Genomic DNA, 23246 nt, shown 5'->3' with positions numbered 1-23246 from the left:
GTAAAACCCTGCAGGTTCTGGTGCAGAGCAACAAGTGCAACTGAAGCCTCCATGCATCCACCACACGACCTAAATCATAAGGAGAGCTGACTGCCATGCATTTCTGTCTCATGTTCACGCAGGAAAGGTGAACCGATACCTCCAACCATGAGGCGCTGCAGGATGGAAGCTCAGCTACAAGTGCATAATTATCCTCTGAAGTCATGAAATAAAGGTGTAGCAACAATCTGCAACCTCATCTGCTGTGAAAATGCTTAAATATTCACAGGCTGACAGAGGAGGAGCCAGTGCAACTTGTTTTTTGGAGAGACTTTCTTCAGTCCACGGCACTGAGTTGCATGGCTTAATACAACCGCATGACAAAGTGACTAATATAGAAGTTTATAATTAATACATGAATGCACCACATAACAGGTGGCCATGCAATTACTGCTGGAGGCTTTTGAAAATGTTTGTTGCCTCCAATTCATCTGGCAGGTTATTTTAAATCTTGCTAAACACTACGAACCCCAAATTGTTATTCAAAATAATGCAGCTGTGTGAACAGCTTTATACACTTGTCCACGTATGCTCATCAAAAAGGCCCCAACTAAAAGGATGCAATGAGTCAAGAGTAATCTTTTCTATTTTCTATTTTGAATTATTTTGAATAATTTTAAATGTTTTTTTCTCCTAATTTATAGCCTACTGTATATTATTAGACAATAAGTAGTAGCATTTCAATAACAGATCAGAGGAATGAATGTGCAGTGAATTTTGTAATATTTGAATTAAAACAAAACATTGAGTTCCTCAAACTCTGGATATACCCTTGCAGTATTTCCTTTAATGGGTTTCTTTCAACTTTTATGTGCCCACAGGACAGTAAGTGCAGCTTAAAGTCATGAATCAATTGAAATTGTGATCTTTTCCTATCAAAGCTCTCAGATTTAATTCATCACAAAAATCTAAGCTGGGACTGACTTGTTTAAAAGCCTTAGGGCTCACAATGGTGCAAATATCATATAAAAAGGCAGTATGTTCTTCTTTAAGGGTACAGGATTTTGCTTTCGGTTAAGTATTATGAATCAATTGTTTAAAAAAAGTCTGAAAAAGCTCTTTCTAATATCTTTTGGAGGGGGGGGGGTGTCATTTTCCTTTTGAGTTGATGGATATTTGACTAAAGAAACTGGTTCCTTTGATTAAAGATAAGCTCACAACATGAATCAATAATGTTATTATTCCTAAATCTTAGCACAGATGAAGCAATCTGTTGTGTTTGTGTTTGTTGTTATCTATCATTTTAAAAGAACAAAAGCACAATTGTGAAAAAGAAAAGTTATTAACTCTGGGTTCAAATCAGTTTTTACGATTGGCCATTTTAAAGACTCTAGATAAACAAATATTATCCCACGGTACATTGTAAAATGTACAAAAGAAAATCATTCATAAAGTCTGCCATCTCCAAACTGTTACTCTGAATGAACACAAATAAGTAAAGCCAATTTACCCTCGGAGCAGACAGAGCCTTTGTTCCTCACGTCTTTACCTGTTCCTCATCAGCTGTCTTTGGCTTGATGCTGCTGAAGCTCCGTCTCTGTTCCATCTCCTGCCCTGCGCCGCAGGCAGCCTCGCCACCACCAGCACTGCTGCACTACACATTAACACCAAAGCACTAATCCATCAACTTCATCAAACAGCCGCTGGCACCAGACGCCGTCAAAACCAGGGACAGTGGCAACAGGAACATGTGAACTGTTCCCAGAGAGCGGCAAAGAAATACTGCTCAAACATTTTACCTCATATGCTTTTCGTCAGTGACGAGGACCAGGGGACAAGTTAAATATTAGCATTATCCTGACGTTGTTCTTCTACATTCTGTGTTTTCTGTGAAACAACAGCATCATTTTTGTTTGTGCTGTAGTGATGATTCTATCTAGCATTTTTTTCAGTGTACATGTTCTGCTTGGCATTTCTTTAGAGATGACTCCTCACACCCCCGTGTTTGGACTCATTTAAAAACATGGGCGTCTTTGGAGTTTTTATGGTTTACTCGTCCTCCCACGGTCATGCATGGTACATTAATTGATGTTTTTAAATGGTGCGTGCATTGCTTCTGTCTCCTGTGCATCCTTCCCACTAACGCAATGCCTGTGCTTCATACAGAACATATTTACATTTTCATTAAAGAGAAACCATGGGCAGTATGAAAAAAGCTGGATCCAGAAGACTCCCAGAGTTGAAACACAGCAGGAGGAGATGGTGGAAAAAAATCTTTGGTCATTTTGATAAGTATTTATGATCAAGTAGGTGGTAGTAACACAATTATAAGATGGGTGCCAAACCCAGGTACGGCATTAGTGGTTTTTATATGTCAACACCAGCACTGTCTTCATAAAGAAGACACCACAGTTTTAATGTTGCGATGCTCTAGAAAAACATTCAGGGTGTTTATCATGTTTTGCTGAGTGGAAGTATGGCCACCGCAGGCCCTAGCAACCATCAACATGATAAAGTAGGTGCAGATAAACACTTTGGAGTTTGACCCACACTTAACACACCTGGACTTGCTTTGTGTCTTTTTAAAACAGTACAACTCCAATTAAGCCTTTTGTCCAAAGCCATGCTTCTCCTTGAGAGTGCCTCTATTACCCACATTGCAGCTTGAGCACCCACAGCTTTGTGGTGGCAGCCGGTGGCTAATGTAGCTTAAAGCAGAGTCTGTGGAGGTCCAGTTAGATCACTTCTACTTCCTGTATCTATTTTTGCTTTAAAAAAAAAATAAAAATCCGTCTCATTGAACATATAAACACAAACTTGGTCCTGATCACCTCAGGGAGTTAATTCCACTGATAGAGCAACACATGACACTACAATTTATTTATTGATTGATTTTTGTGTAATACTCCCTCACACCCCAAAACAGACTCTCTCTCTCTGAGTTACATCTTTTGGTGGCATCTCCCTCGCTGGAAAAACAAGACTCATCATCATTGGAGGCAATTCCAGTGGCAATTCCATATCTACACACAGTCTTTGACCGAACTCTATCCTCCAAGAAGACAATGCTCGCCCCCACAGAACAGGGTTTATCAGAGACCACCTCCAGAATTTGGGAGTGGAGAGGAGGGAATGGCCTGCCAGCAGTCCTGACCTCTGCTCTTCGTGCCAGAGTGACCAACACAACCTCGTTGGCTGGTAGACGAATGGGATTCCATCCCACAGCAGTGTGTGACCAGGCTGGTGACCAGCATGAGGAGCTGGCAGGCTGTGTGTGGTTCTTCCACATGCTACTGAAAGTCCTGTTCGTCAAATGGATAAATTGTTAAATTGCCAATATGTGTTATTTCTTCATACTTCAGTCATCCAATCCGCCAAATACTAAACCAAGGTCATTGGCAAAATTGGTAGAGAAGATTTGACAAATTTTTCATGGGGCAACCCACATACTCAGCTCTGCTGTTCATCCCACAAATGCATGTTCCTGACAAATGTGGCACCAAAAGGGAAATAAAGTGGTTTTCCAACGCTATGGGATTAATTGCCAAGAAACATTGTTACAACAAAGAAATAATCTACCCACTACAAATGTCCTTACTTTTTGTGCTAAGTTTATAAATATATATACATATACATACATATATGCATATATGCATAGATACACACACGCAAACACACATATATATGTACACACACATAAACGGTGCATGTTCTGTAAGTTTATATAAATTGTTTCATTAGTTGGAGGGTTAGTGGAAATTATAGCTGCACATGTAAATCAAAAAGGAAAAGGAGAACATTTCTGGATGGTGCCATACCTGTTACTCATGAATTAAAAAAAGGCCATACTACTTAAAAAAAAAAATAGAACTGAAACTGCAGGAACAAAGAACTGACAGCATGAGAAGACCACTGGATGCCTTGATTTATTCATGCTTCAGATTATTTTGCTGTTTTTATCTCTAAGAACCTGTGTTTATATTTCGTCATCATTACACACTGAAGCACACAAGGCCATAAACGTACATTAGTGATGAGCTTTTCCTGAACTTTCTCACGCTTTTTACTATTGATGCTGTGGTCATTTGGCTTCATGTACAGTATGTGAATAACCTTCCCACCGCTGGTCAGTAACGCCGGGATATAAACCCCCCTCCCTCGTTCTCCTCTAATCTACTTTTAGACAGTTTCCCCTTTCCTTTCCTTGTTGCTCTTATTACTTTCTAGTACTTTTCTCTCTAATCTCTCTATGGATATTTGAACACAGTCAGCTGTTACTGCACATCGGAGACACTTGCACCTCTCGTTAAATGTAAAGAGAACTTTTATAAGAACCTGAGCTTCCTCAGCAGCAAGAAGAAAAACAATTATTATTGTAAAAATGCAAACTACCAAGATGTGTTTTTAAATCGTGCTGATGAGCCGGCAGGAGCTGTGAACAGATTTATGGTTCGGACACGTATTCAACAAGGTCATTTTTACCAGGAAACAAGAAAACTAAAGCTCAAAAGAAAGCAAATGCAGAAGCAGGTTTTGCAGAGAGAAATAGAGGGAGAGCCTTGTCTGCAGCCAGCACTGCTAATAGATTGAAAGGTTTAAGGGCAGTATGACATTGAACGTTAATTAAAAAGAAAAGAGTAATAACACCACATTCCTAAATAGCTCACGAGAGAGAGAGAGCGAGAGAGGGAGAGACAGAGAGATATTCATATTCATAAATGTCTGAGTGTGTCCTTATGATTTGTTCAGTGGACAAGTTTGTGTTTATGCAGTTTGTATTTGCTCTAAATGCAAAACGTGTGCTTAGTGAGGCCTTACAACAGTATAACCCTGTCCTGACTCACAAGGTTAATGATAAAATCTGACCCGCTTGCTGATGGACAGATCAGATAAGCCTCCCACACACACACACACCACACTTCCAACCAACAAACACACACACACACACATTCCACAAGAGCGTGTCTGCACATGAACACGCTAATTAACCTGTATCATAACATCTCCATGTCTCATCCAAACACGGTTCAAGCTGTTATGTTCTAATTAAGGCAAGTGAATGCAGGCAAAAGGCAAATTGAACCAAACCATGTCTTACACTGAAGTCCAAAGTCAAATTTCATACCAAGTAAACGAAGATATAAATGTCTAAACCTGGTTTGTACGACTTGGATTTGAAAGTTTGTCAGATTTGTTTCCTTCCTCATTCATAGAAATCATCACTTCTTGTAAAATAGTTCCAATGATTAAAAAGAAAACTCAATATACCACCTTCTGAGCCTTACCAGAAACTGGTCTACATTCAGAACTGTCTCGAAGGTGTTGATGCGCTCCCTCATCTTTTCCGTCGTTCCTCCTGCAAGTCGCTGATCACTCTGCTGCCTGACTGCAACGTACAGTAATGTCCCCTCTGGATATCTGTGCCTTACATCTGCCCTCTCCTGTCTTTGACGGACACACACCGTACCTGCGTACCTGCCTCCATCCTGTATCTAGCAAGCAGTTAGTGTTGGAGCTAACACACACACACACACACACACACACACACACACACACACACACACACACACACACACACACACACACACACACACACACACACACACGCAACTGAGGTTAATACAGGCACTTGTGGGTTGACAATAAATTGTCAGCAGCTCTTAATTCAGAGGGGCAGACGTCTGATCCTGCAGCGCGATCATAAACGATAGCAGGCAGGCCGAGCACGAGCTTCAGGTATGAAAATGATACCTGCTGACTGAGAGGGGATCATAACTGTATTAACACTTTCTGGGACAGGGTGGATGATACTATTCGCCTTGAACATTGATGACATGCTTTAGTTAAGCCTCACCTAAATCAGGTTGACTGCAGATTATTCAGGCTAATATCCTTCTTTTTGTTTCATCAAGTTGTACTCCAACAAATTGTATTAAAATAGCTTCACTTCATGTGGTGACGCAGTAGTTTTCAAATCATGAACCTTCAGAAACAGAGGGTTGGTACTGGACACTTTATCTCTGGAGAAAACAACTTTGCCTGAATAAAGAATTGTTGCTGTAAATATCTGTGAAAGATGTCTTGGTGCAGCACACTTGATATGTGATGAGAAAAGAGCAGGATCCCCTTTAATGAGTAAGCAAAATAAAGTAAAATGAAATAAAATGGATGGAAGGAGCTTTTTGGGATTTTTGAACTGACCTGAGAAATTTGACAGATTTAACTTTTACCCCCTATAGGTCTCACTTCAACATTTTTGTAATAACCATAAACTGTATTTCTAACTGAGCAAATATGGTACCTGTAAGGGGTTAAGACAATTTTATTTCTCATGCGACCTTCTGTCAGCCCAACATTGTACATATTTCAAAATAAAAGCTTATTTAATTTGCAATTTAAAACGTATTAAAGTGTAAATAAGTTGAGAGAAACATGGAATTTGCACAAATGTCCTCAGTGTGGTGTAAACCAGGCCCTCCTTCCGCAAACCTGCCCCTAATATTTAGTTTTGATTCTTCCAGTTTCAGTTCCATCTCACAGTACTGATGAAGAATAGTTTTTGTTCAACCCTGCCTTTTTAAGCTAAATTGTAGAGGGGAATCCACATAGTTAGAAAATAAAAGCAGAATTTAAACAAGAGCTTTATCCTTTAAACTGATGACTCAATCTTTCTTGTGGTTTTTGCGCAGACGTTGGCTGATACAGCACCAGAACATCACGTCACGGTAACGCGGGTTACTCATTCTGAGCTGCCATCACAGACATAACTCATGTACTTTCTTGTGATCGAGGCCCTGCTCTCCCCATCAACATTAATCAATGGGAATCTGAGCTGGCAGCACAAATGTTTTGTTTGTCTGGGGGTTGTTGTTGTTTTATTTCTGCAAAGGTTTTGTACACTTGAAACCTGAATTTTTCGATGCCACGGATAGTTTCTTAATCTCTTTTTCCGAGCCGTCTCACCTGGGTCTGAACCCGCCTGGCAGGCGTTTGTTTTCTACCTCCCTCTCCCCCCCTTAAACTTTCCCTCTCAACACCCCTTGTCTTGGTGGATCCAGCACCCCCACCCCCGGGGTGAAACCTTACTCGTCGATAATTTTAGCTGCAGCGTGACCCGATGTTCAGTGACACACTTCGCCACGCTCCTCCCTCTCTCTCACGCTGTTTGTGTCGTTTTCGGCCCCATCTCTCCCAGGAGGCTTGTTGCACGGACAGATGGAGCACATTAGCCTTTACACACAACAATGACAAGTTATTGACACTATTTCACGACATGGCGTTTTATCTCAACGCGGCCGGTGTAATGCTTGTTGATTTCATTATTACTGTACGATTACGTCTATAATTGAAAAACCACATCCACTGACAGCGATATAGTACAAAATTGAATGGCTTAATCACCTACATCCCAATCATTCCAGCTCGAGACGTTTGGCAGGTGAACGTTATCCCTTTTAGTAGCCTCTAACATTTGAGACTTATGGGATCTATTTCACTGCTCGTCTCGCCGTGCATCCTTGTTTTCGACCACATCCCTCACACGGACTGCAACACCCAGCTGGATCAAACTGTCCGTGTAAATGCGTGTGTGCGTCTTTAGACTGCGCACAAACAAGCAGCGCTCTGCTCCGGCCACCCTGCCGGAGTGTGTCTGTCAGCTTCACACGAGTCCGCAGAGGGAGCTTCCTCTTTGTGAAGGTCAAGGGTCGAAAACACTCGTGTCACTTGGAGGTGACATGGCCGACCTGTTCCAGCTTCACCCGCATTCATTTGGAGATTTGCAGGTCGGAGACATTAAAACTGAGCTGTAACCAAACGGCCGAGTTATATGTCGGTTACTCAGCGATGCTCTTTAGTGTGAGTCCAGAGAGCAGCTGGTGGACAACTCAACTGGTAAACCGCCATGAACTTATTAGTATTTACGTGAAATGTAACCTGCACGGTCTGTACGCAGCAGATCAGCTCCACAATTCAGAGAAGCACAGGAATAAAAGATTGAATACATGTATAGTATTCACTTATGAAGATCAATTAGTTTAAACCCGGTTTAAATTTGAGCTTTTCCAAGAACAAAAATTCCCCATTATGCAAATATATTCTATGATTCTTTCGGGCACATTAAAAAAAAACCTTAGTATCGAGCTATCACTTACTTTTCCCCTCAACTTTTTTTTTGGTTTAACTTATATTTGATAACATTTGTTTTTTTATTTTATTGTTAAATTAGCTGTATTAACTTCTAACTAAACTGTTACATACTTTAAACAAGATTTAAAATCCCTACATCACAGTGTGAAGAGGATCCTTATGGTTGTAATATAGTGACTAGAAGTAATTTCTATGTCTAAAGCATAAATATATAGACAGAGAGCCTTTCACCTCTTAAGAATCACTTGTAAACCAGGTCTTGAGCTCTCACTGGAAGCAGTAAAAACAGATGCGCACTATTCCCTTGCAGCACCAGTTTGAATTTCTGAGCACACCTACAGTAACAACACGCAATGCTGCATCCTGCTCCTGATCAATACATTAATTATATTTAGATAATCTATTAACAGCTCAAAACATAAACTGCTCAGATCCTCCAAGTCTCCTGTTTCTCACCCTCGCATCCATGCAGGCGCCACCACAGCTTTCACACCTGAGACACATGTGACTTTGCAGAGACATTAAAACTTGTAAACAGGGTGATTAATTGACATTTCCTTTTTACAGTAAATCTGACATGAGGCTCGAGGTGTTTCGGGGATTTGGGATTTTTGGGCAACTGTCCACCTTTTTGAAGGAGAGGAGCAGCAGGGGAGTGCACTGACACGCTTGTCGATGAAGCTCCTCTTTCACATCCGTAACTTACAAACCACACGAAAACTGCTCCAGCTTCATTGCTTATAATCTCATTTTTTTATTATTCACAGCTCTGCAAAAATTAACATTGCTGATGCGTGCAGCGAAAAAGATGTTTGGATTCAAATTCTTAAAAATACACACTTATCGACCCACTGATACACATACATACCCAGTATATAACATAAGTCTGGTGCAACAAGATTGAAAGGTAAAAGCACAGCTCATCAGGACATAATGGGTTAAAATGCACCAGACTGGCCGAGATGCTTCTGAGAAAACCATTCTGGTTGAGCATTTTAACAGATGACATAGTGACATGACTTCATTTCAGCATGTACATCTAACCTGTCTGCTCAGGTTTCCCGTATATAGGTATTTATAACCACCAACACATGACACAAAAAAAAAGACTTCCCAAGGCTGCAGCTTGAGTATACGCGAATAGCAAACCAAAAAACTATGTGGCCAAAAAACAAGCATTAACAGGCAAAACCTCAAGCAAGAGCCTGGTGTTTGAGATACAAATAACTCAATTCTTGTTCGTTACAGAAAGGAAGTTTCCATTTATTGCTTTTACTCAATGTCGGTTGTGTGGGTGCTGCAAAACTGCATAGACAGTTAATGTGCTTGAGCCCTGGACTTGACAATAAGTTGCAAAAAAGTTGCACAAGAAGAAAAGAAGATGAAGAAAGAGCACAAAGAGAGCCGAGATGAAGAGTATTGATTTGACTGGGAGGCATGAAAAGAGTTGGCGTGATGTAACAGAGACACATGAAAACCCGAAGAAAAAGAGCCAGCACGATGAAAGCGAAATGACCAGGGGTCAACTATCGAGGAACAGAGATAAAAGCAGGAGGAAAAGAACGAGGACAGTGAAGCATGGCTGGAGAAGATGAAGTGACAGGTAAATGATAGAGATGAAGAAGCAGCAGGAGTAATGGCTGAGCTCGAGGGGAAGGTAAACACTTTTTAAGTGACACAAGGGACAGCAAACTGGCAGGCAGGTAAAGGTAGAGTAGAAAACACCTACCAGGGTCTGTTGGTATCTCAGAGCCTTCCTTTGCGATGCATCTGCAGCCATTGACACAATGTCACTGATCCAAAAATAACCTCGCTGGACACCCCAGCATTTCCAACGCTGTTGGCTGCACCATACGCAAGCACATACACACACGCTCTGTCTTATATATACACCCGTATACTCTTTACACCAGGTCAAATAAACACACAAACATCTTCTAATGTTTCCCAGTCTCCAAGGGACTTAATCTCAAACACTCTGTTTGAACAGACACGAAAGCACCGAGGCACGGATGAGATCTTCTCCCGAACGCTCCAGATGATCCAGAGGCTGCGAGCCATCCAGCTCCACCGCAGGACTGACAGACACACAGACAGAAATCACACAGGCACACAAAGCAGAGCAAAGCCTTCTGATGAGCCAGAGAAGGACACAGCGCTTTCCTTTATTAGAACTGCAGACACCTAATAACACACACACACACGAACAGAACTTGCAGCTCTCGCAGTGCCCTCCCTGCCAGCCAGCCAGCCAGCCATTAGACGTGTGTGTGTGTATGTATGTGTGTGTTCTGTTGGCATGTTCTTGTTTGGACAGCGGTGGTGGGGGTGGGAGTTGGAAGGGCACCCCTCATAGGGCTGCCCCTGCAACGTGAGCGGGAAGGTGCACACGACACCCCTGTGACAGCTCACACCTTATCAGCCAATGCAGCAAGGCAATCCCCCGCGAACGCTCACATGCTGCAGCGCTGCCCTCATCTCTAAATGTGCCCTCCCACACAAGAAGTAAAGTGATCTCCATATTGCTTAAACTTTACAGCAGGTTCAGATATCCAGAGCAAGAAGGCAGTTGAGTGAATCTGTGCCGTAAAGGCTTGAAAGCTCTCCACTACTGTACTGTACAAGAGTCCCAATCCCCCTCTGACAAGTTAATCTAAGCATCTCTAGTTCATCAGCTGGTTCCTCTGGTTACTCTCCACTCAGCCTGATGAGACAAGCTGCCATTATAACCACCACAAACACATAGATCCCCCCCTTAAACCTGCCCTGCTTTGTGGTCCACACGCTAGCACATAACATCCTAATCTCACAGCTTCATCTGAGGCCAGAGAGAAATGTGTTACTCTGACCGCCGCTGTGTATGTCAAGCAGGAATGACTGTGGACAGCTGGCTAGGCCTCTATCTGATACACTAAGAACATTATCGGTGGGTTTCAGCAGGCAGTGTGAGATACATACATCCCAGGAGCAGCAGCAAGGAGAGACCTGAGCGCAGCGAAATAGTGGGGAGCCAGTTATACTACACCTGAGAACAGAGAGGACAGGCTGTACGCCGGCAACAACACACACAAACACAGCAACAAGGAGGATCAAGTACAGTGGGGCATGCATAGGAGGAGTTGCATGTATGTTGGTGAAGGAACGTCACCCTATGGCTCACTAAAACACATCATCACAGGAAAATAAGTAATTACAGCCATGCAGGAGAAAAAGAAAACCAAAGAATTATCTTTAAAAGCCTGGGCTTGTTTATTGAACACAACATTTGGCAGTCGTTGGCAGAAACAAAATCTCTTCATCCTGCAGGTACACCATTCAAATGTTTTTCTCTTGACATCATGTCTCATTATGAAAAAAAATAAAACAAATTACAAAGGGAGTGCGTGTGCTCCAGAGCAGGGTAAACAAGACCACCTCCGGCACAGCATCTTTGTGAACAGATGGTTAACAGCCAATACTGTTTCAACCGTTGTCCTTAATACTACACTGTTGTAACTGAACATCTTCTGCTCACACTGGGGTTTTCAGAGGGCCTAAGAATGCTCGCACAGCTCAGAAATACATTTCTGTGAGTGCAGAGGTGCCAAAACTATGCAATACATCATGAAAGCAGCACCATGGTCACAAGTTTATCTAACAAGTAATCCTCACACAGCTCAAGCTGCTATAAGAAACTGCATTATTGTTTATGGAAGACATCTTTTACCCATACTGTATCACGAATAGTGGAATACACGAGTGACAGTAAATATAGAGCTCTTACACAAAGAAAAACACTAGAAAAAGCTTATAATACATGTGAATGGCCCCACAAGTAGCACCAAATTCCAGCCTTCCACCCTGACATGGACAGGAGAAACTCACTAAATATCAGTGTGTGTAGTCAAGACATTTACATTTAAAATGTTGCAGTCTCCTGACAAACATCCACAAGTTAAAAAAAAAAAAAAAGAATGTTTATAAACCTTCTTTTTTCAAGCTGCCCCAGTAAATGTTTTTCCTCTTAAGGCAAACTGAAAGAAAGAACATTATGTTCTTATAGTTTGTTTAGAAAACAAGTGTTTCATCATAGATTATATGATGTATTATAAATAACGCCATAGCTGTGTATAATCATGATAATATGAACTATTTTGAACTGCGGAACAGATGAAGTTGATGATCAAGAGTTGGTGAAGTGCATTTGTCTCTGCTGTGCTGCCACCTGCCTGTCACTAAGCTAAAAACAAGAAATGGTCACTTTTTCAGAAATGCGTACAAATAAAAGCTCGGATGTAAAAATCCCTATAAAACAATTTCATACAAAACTAAGCCACAAAAATAGATCTGTGTAAAAAATATGTCTGAAAAATAGAGAATCATGAGACCCCAAAGTAGCTGTGCAGTTGGACTGAAAGGGATTAACATATAAACCCTCTAACTGGCATAAACACAGACACGCGAGTACGTTTTATACTGTTACTCATTTCAATATACATAAAGATTAATACATTTTTCCTCCTGTTTCCTTTCAAAGACTTGCATGAACGTGTGCTCATGTGAAAGGGAAAAAGAAAATCCATTTGAATGTTAAGTATAATGAGGGAATCGTGTGTGCGTGGCAGTAAACGGGCAATTTGGTTTGCCTTTACTGAGAGGTTTCAACACAAGGAATGATCTGTGCATCAATCTAAAGTGCTTTTTTACATGTCAATACTGGGGCTGGTACTTAGGGAAAAGGTAGAGGTCTTTGCAGAGGGAGCTGGTGAATTCTGACATCTCTTTACAGCGGTGATGGGCGGTGCCCGGGGCGTAACCCTCCCTTTCCTTAATACGACCGTTGACCTGAAAACAGAGGAAAAAAAGGAAAAAATCAGTAACATTTCATAAAATACTCTGATGTACATAAATGTAAGAGACATATCCTTGACCTGCACTAGGAGATCTGCGAGGTGTGTGTCTCTAGCATGAAGGCGGAGTGCTGTGTTCAGTTCCTGGATGAACCAGGATCCTCTCTTGGTGTTTCGCATGGCTGCTGTGCCTTAAGGAGGAAGAGATCAAACAACTGCTTAATACATCCAAATGAGATCTGGGGATCTGGGCGAGGGGTCTGGTCTGGTAGTGCTGGGTGATATGAACTCAAATCAACACTACAAAAAACCTTATACCAACGGTAGGAGCTCAATTAACAGTAATTTGATGACATATCTATAACTCGGTAAACAAAACCTATAATCAAAATAGAGCTAATTTTGCTACCTAATAAACAGAATTTCAAAGCTTTGGAGCTCTACAACCATTTATTTAACATTTAATAGTAAGAACAAGCCCCATTTGTTGACAAAACCTTCAGGCTTTGTGGTCTTTTACAATAAAATTGCTATTCATGAGCAGAGCTTTCTAAAGTTAAAATGTTTTCCTCCCTTCTAGCAGTTTCAGGTGAGACTGGATGAATTTGTGAGAGGGGGAGGCTGTCCATTTGAAAAGCTCTTGCTGTGGTCTTTCTTATATTAAAACTGACTGTGTATCCAGAAAAGCAACATCTTCAGGCCTTAATGTCAAGTTTGGAATGTTAGCTTTTGTTGAAATAAATAAATCTACAAGCCTATTACTGTAAACCCTTTCTGTCTTATTTATATTACCGAAAAACACATTTTACTTTTCACAAAGAAATAAACCCCAGAAAAGCAAAAGGGATGAACTTACAAATTCTCTGACCTTTGAGTGATGCGAAGCCACAGACCATGTCTGAGCGCTGGGGCAGTTTAATCCTGGGCCTCCCCATGTCCGCTCTCTGCCTGGAGTCTGCATCTCCCAGTCCCTCCCTTCCAGCGTCCCGCTGTTCGCAACTCGGAGAAAAAGTCCTCGCTGGCCCATCAATCTGCTCTACTCCACAGTCCATCTCGTCTGACAGACAAAAAAAGACCAAGAATAAGGCCTTCACATCAAAAGGTTATTTTCAATATTTGATGTAAGACAAAACCTGAAGGTCTTCAGGAGACTGATCATGAGAAAACTTTTTTACAGTCAGAGATGTCTCAGTCTTTATGGTATGGCTACAAAGGAAGCATTTCTGCACACTTAAAAAAAAATGTATACATGCAACAAAAGCCTGACTACAGTTTACATTTTAATCAAAAGGTGTCCACAGAACCGCACAAAGGTTTGTATCCTATGAGAGATACATACCAGACGAAGTCTTGATAACAAAACCAGAATTAGAGGAATGTGTCAGTGGTTTTCATTTAAGATACTATGGGAAACAGTAGCAAAGAAAATCTAATAGTTGTTCAGCAGTATCACTGTGGTTGGCTCTGTGATGGAGAATGGGAGTGTTTGAAGTCATTAGATTTGCTCAAAATGGGTCTGAGGGTCTACAAATATGTCATTATTATCAGCTGTGGAGACAGATATAATAAAGAAATAAAGAATAAAAATTTGAAAATTAGGCGATTAGGTTTATTTAATGGTCATTGCAGGCAAGCTTTCAAAGAATATGGATATGTGGCATATTTTGACTTCACCTGGAGCTATTGAGCAGATGAACAGTGAGAGAGCCCCATCCACCACACGATATCTAAGCTAGTGGAGGGAAAGGCTGACACCTGTCTGTTCTCAAGCTCTTCTAAAAATAAATATTTATCACTACTTCATCATCATCATCATCATCATCATCATCATCATCATCATCATCATCATCATCATCATCATCATCATCATCTCTTACCTCCTCTGCAGGCCTGAATGAAAAACATCTTTGGTTTGTTTTGAAGCAGCGGGCAGTGTGCATTGTCAAAGGCCTCAAACACCCAGTCCAGCTGAAAGTAGCCAAATGATACATGTTTAAATATTAAATGTGTATGAAATATTAAATACATCAAGACAGAAAAGTATGATACAAACTCACCTCCAGGAGTCCTCCGTCGGTGCCATAAATTGCTCCTTCCACGCCATGGGAGAGCAGACACACCACACAGCTGTCCACTGTCCGAAGCTCTGGTCGTCTGGAGAAGTTCTCAATGCAAGTCCTCATTCCCTACACAAAGATAAAACAAATGGCCGAGGTTAAAATTTAGCCTACGTCATTTTTAACTTCATTTAGAGTGAGAGAGAATCTATTCAAAGTCTGTTACAATTACCACACTGCCCCATCACCAGCAAAGTTAAACTGGGCTAAACAAGCAAATCGTTCTTTAACTGTACTACTCTCTATCAGTTCTCCAGCCTTGCTTAAACAAAGTTACTCAACCAAACAAAATGCTTTTTTGCACTTTTATTTGAAGTCAAAGGGTTTCCTGGGTTTACTATTAACTTGCTCTTTTTGAAACCTCCTCCTCCTCTAAGTTCCCCAGCTAAATAAGATAAATCCTGTTTAAACATATTCAGGCAGTGACCAAGTGGGTCTTACCTGAGCAGTGAGGTCTCGGTTGACACTGACAATGTAGTCCAGCTCTGTAAAAACTTTCCTTAGGACCTCGTCATCCACCTCACCTCCCTTCCTAGGGTCAAGGTCAGGGGCGGCGCAAGAGTCAAAGTTCACATTACTGATCACCAGGGCAAAGCCACGTGGAGATGAAGTCATTCTGTAAGACTTGAGTGACAAAAAGAAGCAAATGATTAAATCACGAAGGGTCCCAAAACATTTGAACACTCTTTTACAACTAAATAAAGCTTTCACTAGTCACGTTTACACATCTTTTCTTTCCGTGATCAGAATATACTGATACATATTATTTCTCAAAAGGACCGTATAAGCGTGACTGAGATGAACTGTTTCAGACCTGCTAAGATGACCTGTTAAAGGGAGGAATTGTACCTGCTGGCAGTGAGAGAGGTAAAAGTCTGGTGAGCACGGGAGAACAGGAGTGTTTATGGGACTGTCAGCATCCAGACTGAACTCCATGGCCTCTGCTGCAAACACAAAGAACCTCACAATAAAACAACAGAAATCTCAACTTGCTACAATTTCAATTGCTTACTCTGAGTCCTCAGATCAATGAATGCTCCTGTGGTGGTAAAACAACAAACTTGCTGTCGATGAGTCACTCTTGGGGTGTGGTGCGTGAAGGTATTGAAATCAGCAGCAGACTAAAGCAACTAAACTTTTACACTTGAATGAATGAATGAATGAAAAACTTTATTTCGAACATGCTAAAAAATATATATTTTAACCAAAGAACAATAGTTAAATAATAATCATGATAAATACAGTATAATACAAATCATAACAATCATAAACAAAAACATGCCTCACTGGCTTTTTTTTTTTTTTTTTTTTTTCCTTTTTTTGCATGCTCGAAATGGAGCAGGGAGAAGTTAAAAAAACTTATTTAGCCGTGCCCCGGTTATTTACAACACAAAATATAATTCGCCACCCTAAATTAAGCCGTATACATATACACATACATACATACACCTACATACATACATACATACTTCTTTCTGTGATAAATCTAAATCATGTAATGACTATAAAGATTAAAACAAAAAAGATCAATCTATGAAGACTTAATTCATTATAAGAGTAATCTCTACAAAAAATTGTCTTATACGTCAAAATGTGTAATAAATTATCTGGCTTAACACTGAACAATAGTTAGCCCTTTGTCCAGACGCCACCTCGAGTCTCCAAGGCAACAAACAAACGACAAAAAACAACAACACTGGACACAGAAAACTATTTTAACGTGAATGCAGATGGCCACTCGGCATTAACACTCACCATGTGTCCTCGCCCTCTTTGCAGCAAATTCCTCCTGAGTTGGTAGTGGAAGAGAGGAACCCTCTATTCTCTAAATTTAAAGTAATTTGAAACAAAAAGATGGCAAAAATTAGCTGGAAACAAAGACCCAGTAGACAAAGACGTATTTAGACATTTACTGTTGCAGCAGTTGTTTGATGCGACAGTGTGACATCTGCAACCCTAAACCCACTAGTCAGGAATCAGCCAGCTGTTTCACCAAGTCAGCAGGTCCATGAGTAATAGCACATTAATGCATTTTGTAACTCTCACATCCGTCTGCTTATCCTTTCCTCTGATCTTTGTCCTGCGTCTCTCTTTGTCTCCATCCTCCTCGCTGACTGGGGCAGAGTCTGAATGATGACTCTGAGCAGTGGGAACTATCTGACGGCTGAACTGGAAACAATAAGATGATGCATACCTAACTCTTTTCCTCTTTGTCTAATAAGAATATCTGTGAAAGTCCTTGTTACAAAAACTTGGTATCATTTTATTTTTTTATTCAAAATGCAAGCCTCTATAATTGGGCTGACGGATGCGAAATGAAGCTATAACATCCATTTCTCTTAAGCCTTACACTTGAAAAATGTCAGCAGTGCCACTGCCTGCAGTCATGATGTTTGATGATGATGTGCTCTGCTCACCTCTCTCTTCTTTTCTGTTCCCTCCAGTCGCCCAGACTTCCCCTCTGTTTCTTTCTCTGGCTGAATACCCTGCAAAAAAAAATCTGCGTGAATACTGTAGCTCCGATGTTCAGTGGTGATATATGCTTATGAGCTGCATGCAAACACTCACATCTAAATATGTTTCTCTTCCATTTCTCTCAGGTGATTGTGTAAGCAGGTCACACAGGTGCTGCTGCTCAGTTTCCTGGAGTGCTGAGCAGAAGCAGCTGAAGGCTTTGGGTCCTCGCTTTGGTAAAAGGAGTAACAAATGCCAGCTGCGCTTGTGAGAAGTTTTCTCAGCCTGCAATAGTGGAGTCAGAAGAATATCAGAGAACAATCAAAAAGAACCTCGTAATATTTTAGATTCACATCACTTGACACTTGCAACATTTACTTTCTATGTAATAATTTCAACAAAAGGATTCTAAATCACAGAGAAGCATACATTCAACAACTCTTGTTTTTTGAAGGTGGTAGTTATAACTTTCTGCCACTGATAACAATATACATTTATGTGAAACTGATGTGGCCGTTCGGTGCATAAGTGAAGCTTTGTTTCTGCAACCAATTATTTTAGACATTTTATAACTTTCAGCCTGTATCAAATTTAAACTGACCTGTTTTCTGAAGGGGGAATACCCAACTGATTCACTGACAATGTGAATGCACAGTGACACAGCATTTAGTAGCATTTCTCTATCTGGCCCAATAATTGTTATTTACACTGGTATTTTAGAGTTCGATATCTGGCAGTCAGAGAACGTACATATTTTTCTTCCAATATAATGTTTTTATTCTGCAGAGATATGGAATAGTGTGTTGTGCCTTGCTTGGCCAGTGAACCAAACAGATGAGAGAAAAGTGATCTTTCTGGTAGAACAAACCCTCCCTTGCTTATGTCTTTATAGGAGATGACTAAAGTGCTGAGGAAAAAGACATATCCAGGCAGCTTGCACTTAACCACAACCTTAATTAAAAGGTTATAAAAGAAAGTAATCAGTAAAGTTGGAGGCAAAATATAATTTGAAGAAAATTTTCCACTGGCTGACAAAATGAGGACACACCTAAAAACTAAGTCGGTGTGACAAACATCTCCATATCAATAATGTATTATATGCTAATTCAATACTGCCACTTATATTCACATGAGAATGTCAACAAAATGTTAGCGAAGATTACACTGGATTCACATATCAGCGTTGTGTTCATTGTCTGGGTCCGTCTCTAAAGAATACTTGTTACCGAAATGAATTGTTGGTTGAATGCATTGTGTTGATTGCGTTGCCTCCTTCAAATGTTGGGGGGGTTTTCAGTTCCTCCCAACTTAGTGCATGCGTCAGCCAGACAGGTTGCATTTACACAACTAGAGCCAGCCAATGAACCCGTATAGGGAGCCTGGTAAAAAGCGAAAGCAGGTCGTTTTGAACATACGTCAGAGGAGAATAGAGAATAAAACTCATCATCACTGTCTTCAACTGCGAAATTCACCTCTGTGCATGTTCTTCTGACAAACAGAATGCACCCAAATGCAAGTGTTGACAGTCTGCCTTTGGAGGGCATAAATAATCCCATGCCATGATGAAGCATTAACCAGAAGTGTCGGGCATAACCCTCCATTATGCGTTGCTGCAACCCTGCTGTGTGAATCCAGGGTTATGCTCCAACAGAGCAATTTACACTGCAATCTTAAAACTTGGGTCTTTTTCACACGAAGGCAGTATGAACAAGGGAAAAATAAAACAAAAAAAACCCCAGACTGACAAGAGTTGTGGCCACGCTACTCCTGCCCTCTCCGGTGTCGGTGTCAGGGAACATATCCACAAAGTCATGAAAGCAAGTTCAGCACATCAAGAGCATATTTCACACCATTGGTACCAGATGCCCAATTGTAAATGGGGTGAGCAAACCATCGTCTATCTGAGTGTGGACAGTAAGCAGCTTCCTCCAGCCCTTTGAGCTATTCTATCTGTAGCCAACATCTGTCTATGTGCATGATTATTTTCATGTAATGCATTTTTTGGTTCAATGGAGGGTGACTTCCAATGGTGGACATGTGTGTATATACTGGGGTTAATGAGGACAGCTGTGCATGCCAGGGAGGGATAGAGTTTTCTGACTGTGTCTAAGGTATTTCCAGATAGTAGAAGTTTGATGAGGGTAAGATGTCAAATCAGCAGATGATCTCAGTTTGATGAAGATAAAGACAAAGGCCCTGTCCCAATACTCCCACTACCCCTAGTTTTCAGCCCTACCCCTAAATTTTGCGCGTTCCCGTGAGGGTAGTGGTGTCCCAATACCTCTTTTCACTCTTTTCAGAGTGTAGTGGCTATGAATCTGTCCCTACGGATCAAGGGTTTTTCGGATGCACCCTAGATGAACTAGAGCCAGAAAAATTTCCCAGAATGCTTTTCGTCATTTGCGGACTGAATCAAAAAAAAAAAAAACATTTCTTATTTTTTAGAAAATAAAATTGATATTTTGAGTTAGTTTCTGCATAAAAATGCATTTTGATTACATTTCTAGCGAGAAATATATATTTTACTTTCATAATATTCACTCAGTGAATGTACATAATCACTTGTTTGCCCGTTGTTGCGAAGTCTTTTTCAAACCTCGCCAGAATAAAGGCTGATTTAAGGTTTCGCATTACACCAACGCAGATTTCAAGTGCCCTAAAATCTGTGGCTTCTTTTTTAGGGGTAGTGGTAGTGAGGGAGGGCTAGTGGTAGAAAGTAGGGGGTGTATTGGGATTGGCCCAAACTCTTGCCAACATGAGTACAGTCTCCGGCCCGAGTCCCACCAGGAGGGGAAGCACCGTGGTCCAGCTTTGTTCTGTACTTGCCGCAACCTCATGTCTCACTGGGTGCATTTCAAAAGAAGAGCACTTCCAAGCACTGCCTGCTTTGCTTCATTTGTGAGATTGCAAGCTCCTTCTAAAGTTTTCCAGATCACGGGACAGTTATGTGGTAATCAGCTTGAATGAAAATCTATTTCTTGCAATGTCTAGTCCCTTCTTGAGTGAGTAGTGTCAGATCAAATATGTTTTCCACTAGAGATGCACTGACTGTACCGATGTAATGTGTAAAAAAGTGAGGGTGACCTGCCAATCACCAGTCAGGCCGGTCAGGCTGAAAACCATCAAATTCAGGTCCCTGGCTGGTCAATCGGCACATCTCTATTTTCCACCTATCCTCATAAGTCGTTACACATCTTTTATAACTTTTTTAAAATTGTTAAGCTACAGCCTATACAGGTTAGGTTAATGTCGACAGACGACTCAGAACCCACTTGTGGTGTTTTATTTTGAAAATTAACCAGATTCTATATGCCCCTATTGTGTTTGCATGGTATATAGAATATATGTTTATTTGGCTGGCATGGCATAGCTGTTTTGCAGCGCTCCTGCGCCTGGTGAGACCCAGGGAGGAAAATGCCACATTTTTCATGTAATAATCTCAATTTTGTCCAACGATAGCTGGAAAAGTTTGCAGACTCAACCACAAACTTAACTTACGGAACAAAAAGCGCATCATAACAATGATATATTAACTAAGCATGAACAGAGACGCTGAAATTAGGAGACACTCCATGTTGCTGGCAGGGTAATGTTTGTATAGACTGTTTTTTAATTAATTTATTGGTAACAGCACTTTTTTAATGCAACAAATTGCAGATTTTTGCACACAGTTGCCAACTTTCTCTCTGTGTTCTATTGAATATGTTATGTGTTTGTTATGTGTGTGTTTGGGCGTGAGCTGCCAAATCAAATTGCCCTTCAAGGGATTAATAAAGTTGTTTTGAATCTTTGAATAATGTCTGTGCTCACATTACCATGATGCTCTCAGCCATGCTCTCCGTCAGGATGTCTTCTGCCTGCAGAGACTGAATGAGCAGCTCATCCACAACCAGCTGCTTGCACAGAATAGCAGAGCGTCTCCGAAGAGCCCGTTTGTCCCGTTCCAGCATCCCACACTCCAACATTTTGTCACAACGACCTGTGCAGGACATAATATATTATATTGAAAGATCTGCGTGTTTGTTTGTCTGGTGCACTATAAGAAAACCAGTGAACAGAATCAAAGGTTAATACAAGCTTTTATTACATCAATGTTTTCCAGCCAGAGGTACACTTTTCTCAAACCACACAGGTAGGAGAGAAATGCACACGGTGGTCATCGATCCAGTTGTATTTATACTAAAAAAGGAGGTGTTTTGTACCTGAACCCCATCGGTGGAGCCAGCTGCCAAACATATCAGACCTTCAGCCGTATATCCCTGTTTATTTCTTCCTACTTAAGATGTCAACCCAGATAAAGGATGAGACCCATCAGTGTTAAAACATATGCTTCTCTTCATTGTCTTCACCTAAAGAAACACTATTTAACAGCCTGGTCATAAAACAGGAGGTGACCCTGCAAATAGAGAAAAGAGCAGAACTACAGGACTGTCTCAGAAAATTTGAATATTGTGATTTTCTGTAATGCAATTACAAAAACAAAAATGTCATACATTCTGGATTCATTACAAATCAACTTAAATATTGCAAGCCTTTCTATATTTTAATATTGCTGATTATGGCTTACAGCATAAGAAAACTCAAATATCCTATTTAAAAAAATTAGAATATTCTGGGAATCTTAATCTTAAACTGTAAGCCATAATCAGAAATATTAAAATAATAAAAGGCTTGCAATATTTCAGTTGATTTGTAATGAATCCAGAATGTATGACATTTTTGTTTTTTTAATTGCATTACAGAAAATAAAGAACTTTATCACAATATTCAAATTTTCTGAGACAGTCCTGTATAGCTGAACTCCTGAACAGGATTGACCCTGCAAATAGAGAAAACCCCCAGTGTAGAATCTTATATAAAAAAAACAATTTCATAAAATCCTAACAATATTATAAGCAGATAAAAGAACATAAAGATATAACTCCAACACTGCAACCAGACTGTGACTTCTGCATGAACTGCATGTTCACAGCTGCTTTAAACTTGTGTTTACGTTTATGGAGCTCTATCTAACTCAGAAGTTACACATTGTGAAAGTGCAGTATTTGTTTTGACAATATATCAGATTACAACTGTGACACACGATAAACGTTGTGATGTTTTATTCTGATCTGTAAAGTATAAAATAAAACCTCATACAACGCCGAGCGAGCAAGGCATTTGAGGGGAAACTCACAATGAAATAAATGAAGCTATATTACACGTATTAATGGTAAATCTACACGGATAAAGGTGTAAGTGACAGTTGATGCCAAACTAAAGCCTGATTTATGGTTCCGCGTCAAATCGACGCAGACCCTCCGCGTACGCTCTGCGTTATTGTAACGCAGTACCATAAATCAGCCTTAAAGGCTGGAGACTGATTACCGACGCTAGCTGGCTAGCTAGCTGGGGAACCTCGACTATTATCTTTCATTTAAGTAGCTGTCATATAATCCTATCAAAACCTAAAGCTTACCGTTCTTCTGTTTCTGCAACAGAGTGCGTAAAAAGCAAGGAAACCCCGCTGCTGCACAATGTTTACGTCTTCCTCACTGTTCCAAACGTCCTCTCAGATAAACTTCCGCGGGGTGATCCACGGGGGGCGGGGCTACAATAGTTATTGTGTGGATTTGGACCAATGAATGAAGGGGATTTTTGAGTGGCGTTTCCAGTAGCCAATCATCATGCTCGTATAAATTCGTCGCCCCCTCCCCATAGTAAACCGCACCGAAGAGAT

General features: G+C 40.7%; 2 protein-coding genes across 7 annotated transcripts in view; both read right to left on the bottom strand.

Annotated features, from left to right (window-relative positions):
* Positions 1-11216, bottom strand: part of clcn1b (chloride channel, voltage-sensitive 1b) — a 36678-nt gene extending 25462 nt beyond the window's left edge. The window contains exon 1 of one of the 3 annotated variants that reach the window (XM_061717059.1): positions 9857-11216. In XM_061717059.1, coding sequence (XP_061573043.1) covers positions 9857-9907 — 51 coding nt within the window. In that variant the 5' untranslated portion in view covers positions 9908-11216. Of the gene's footprint in view, positions 1-1528; positions 1612-5264; positions 5358-9856 lie in introns of those variants that run through there. The other 2 variants (XM_061717058.1, XM_061717057.1) reach the window with 2 other exon arrangements.
* A 136-nt stretch (positions 11217-11352) lies between these two features.
* On the bottom strand, positions 11353-23107 carry casp2 (caspase 2, apoptosis-related cysteine peptidase). 4 transcript variants are annotated; one of them, XM_061717062.1, is made up of 13 exons: positions 22986-23107; positions 21343-21506; positions 17642-17812; positions 17491-17559; positions 17120-17242; positions 16829-16898; positions 15923-16017; positions 15515-15697; positions 15014-15142; positions 14834-14924; positions 13813-14013; positions 13038-13147; positions 11353-12951 (listed from the first exon to the last, which is right to left on the bottom strand). In XM_061717062.1, the coding sequence occupies exons 2-13, from the start codon at positions 21490-21492 to the stop codon at positions 12817-12819; spliced, it is 1527 nt and encodes a 508-aa protein (XP_061573046.1). In that variant the 5' UTR covers positions 21493-21506; positions 22986-23107; the 3' UTR covers positions 11353-12816. The 4 variants fall into 4 exon arrangements, with proteins under 4 accessions (XP_061573046.1, XP_061573047.1, XP_061573048.1 ...); XM_061717063.1 differs by having other exon boundaries at positions 13825-14013; XM_061717064.1 differs by lacking the exon at positions 17120-17242.
* Between the last annotated feature and the right edge of the window lie 139 nt (positions 23108-23246).

This window comes from Cololabis saira, chromosome 3 (genome assembly GCF_033807715.1).
Source record: "Cololabis saira isolate AMF1-May2022 chromosome 3, fColSai1.1, whole genome shotgun sequence".
Taxonomy (NCBI): Eukaryota; Metazoa; Chordata; class Actinopteri; order Beloniformes; family Belonidae; genus Cololabis; species Cololabis saira.
Note: the sequence above shows the minus strand (reverse complement) of the source record. Positions and strands in the feature narration are given on the sequence as shown.

What these genes read in the sequence shown, in the direction of transcription:
- casp2 (XM_061717062.1), bottom strand. Translation starts at nt 21,492, where the DNA reads ATGTTGGAGTGTGGGATGCTGGAACGGGACAAACGGGCTCTTCGGAGA. An exon ending in GCATGGCTGAGAGCATCATG is followed by an intron (nt 17,813 to 21,342) that starts GTAATGTGAGCA and finishes CCACTATTGCAG; the next exon opens with GCTGAGAAAACTTCTCACAA. An exon ending in GAAAGGATAAGCAGACGGAT is followed by an intron (nt 16,899 to 17,119) that starts GTGAGAGTTACA and finishes CTTTAAATTTAG; the next exon opens with AGAATAGAGGGTTCCTCTCT.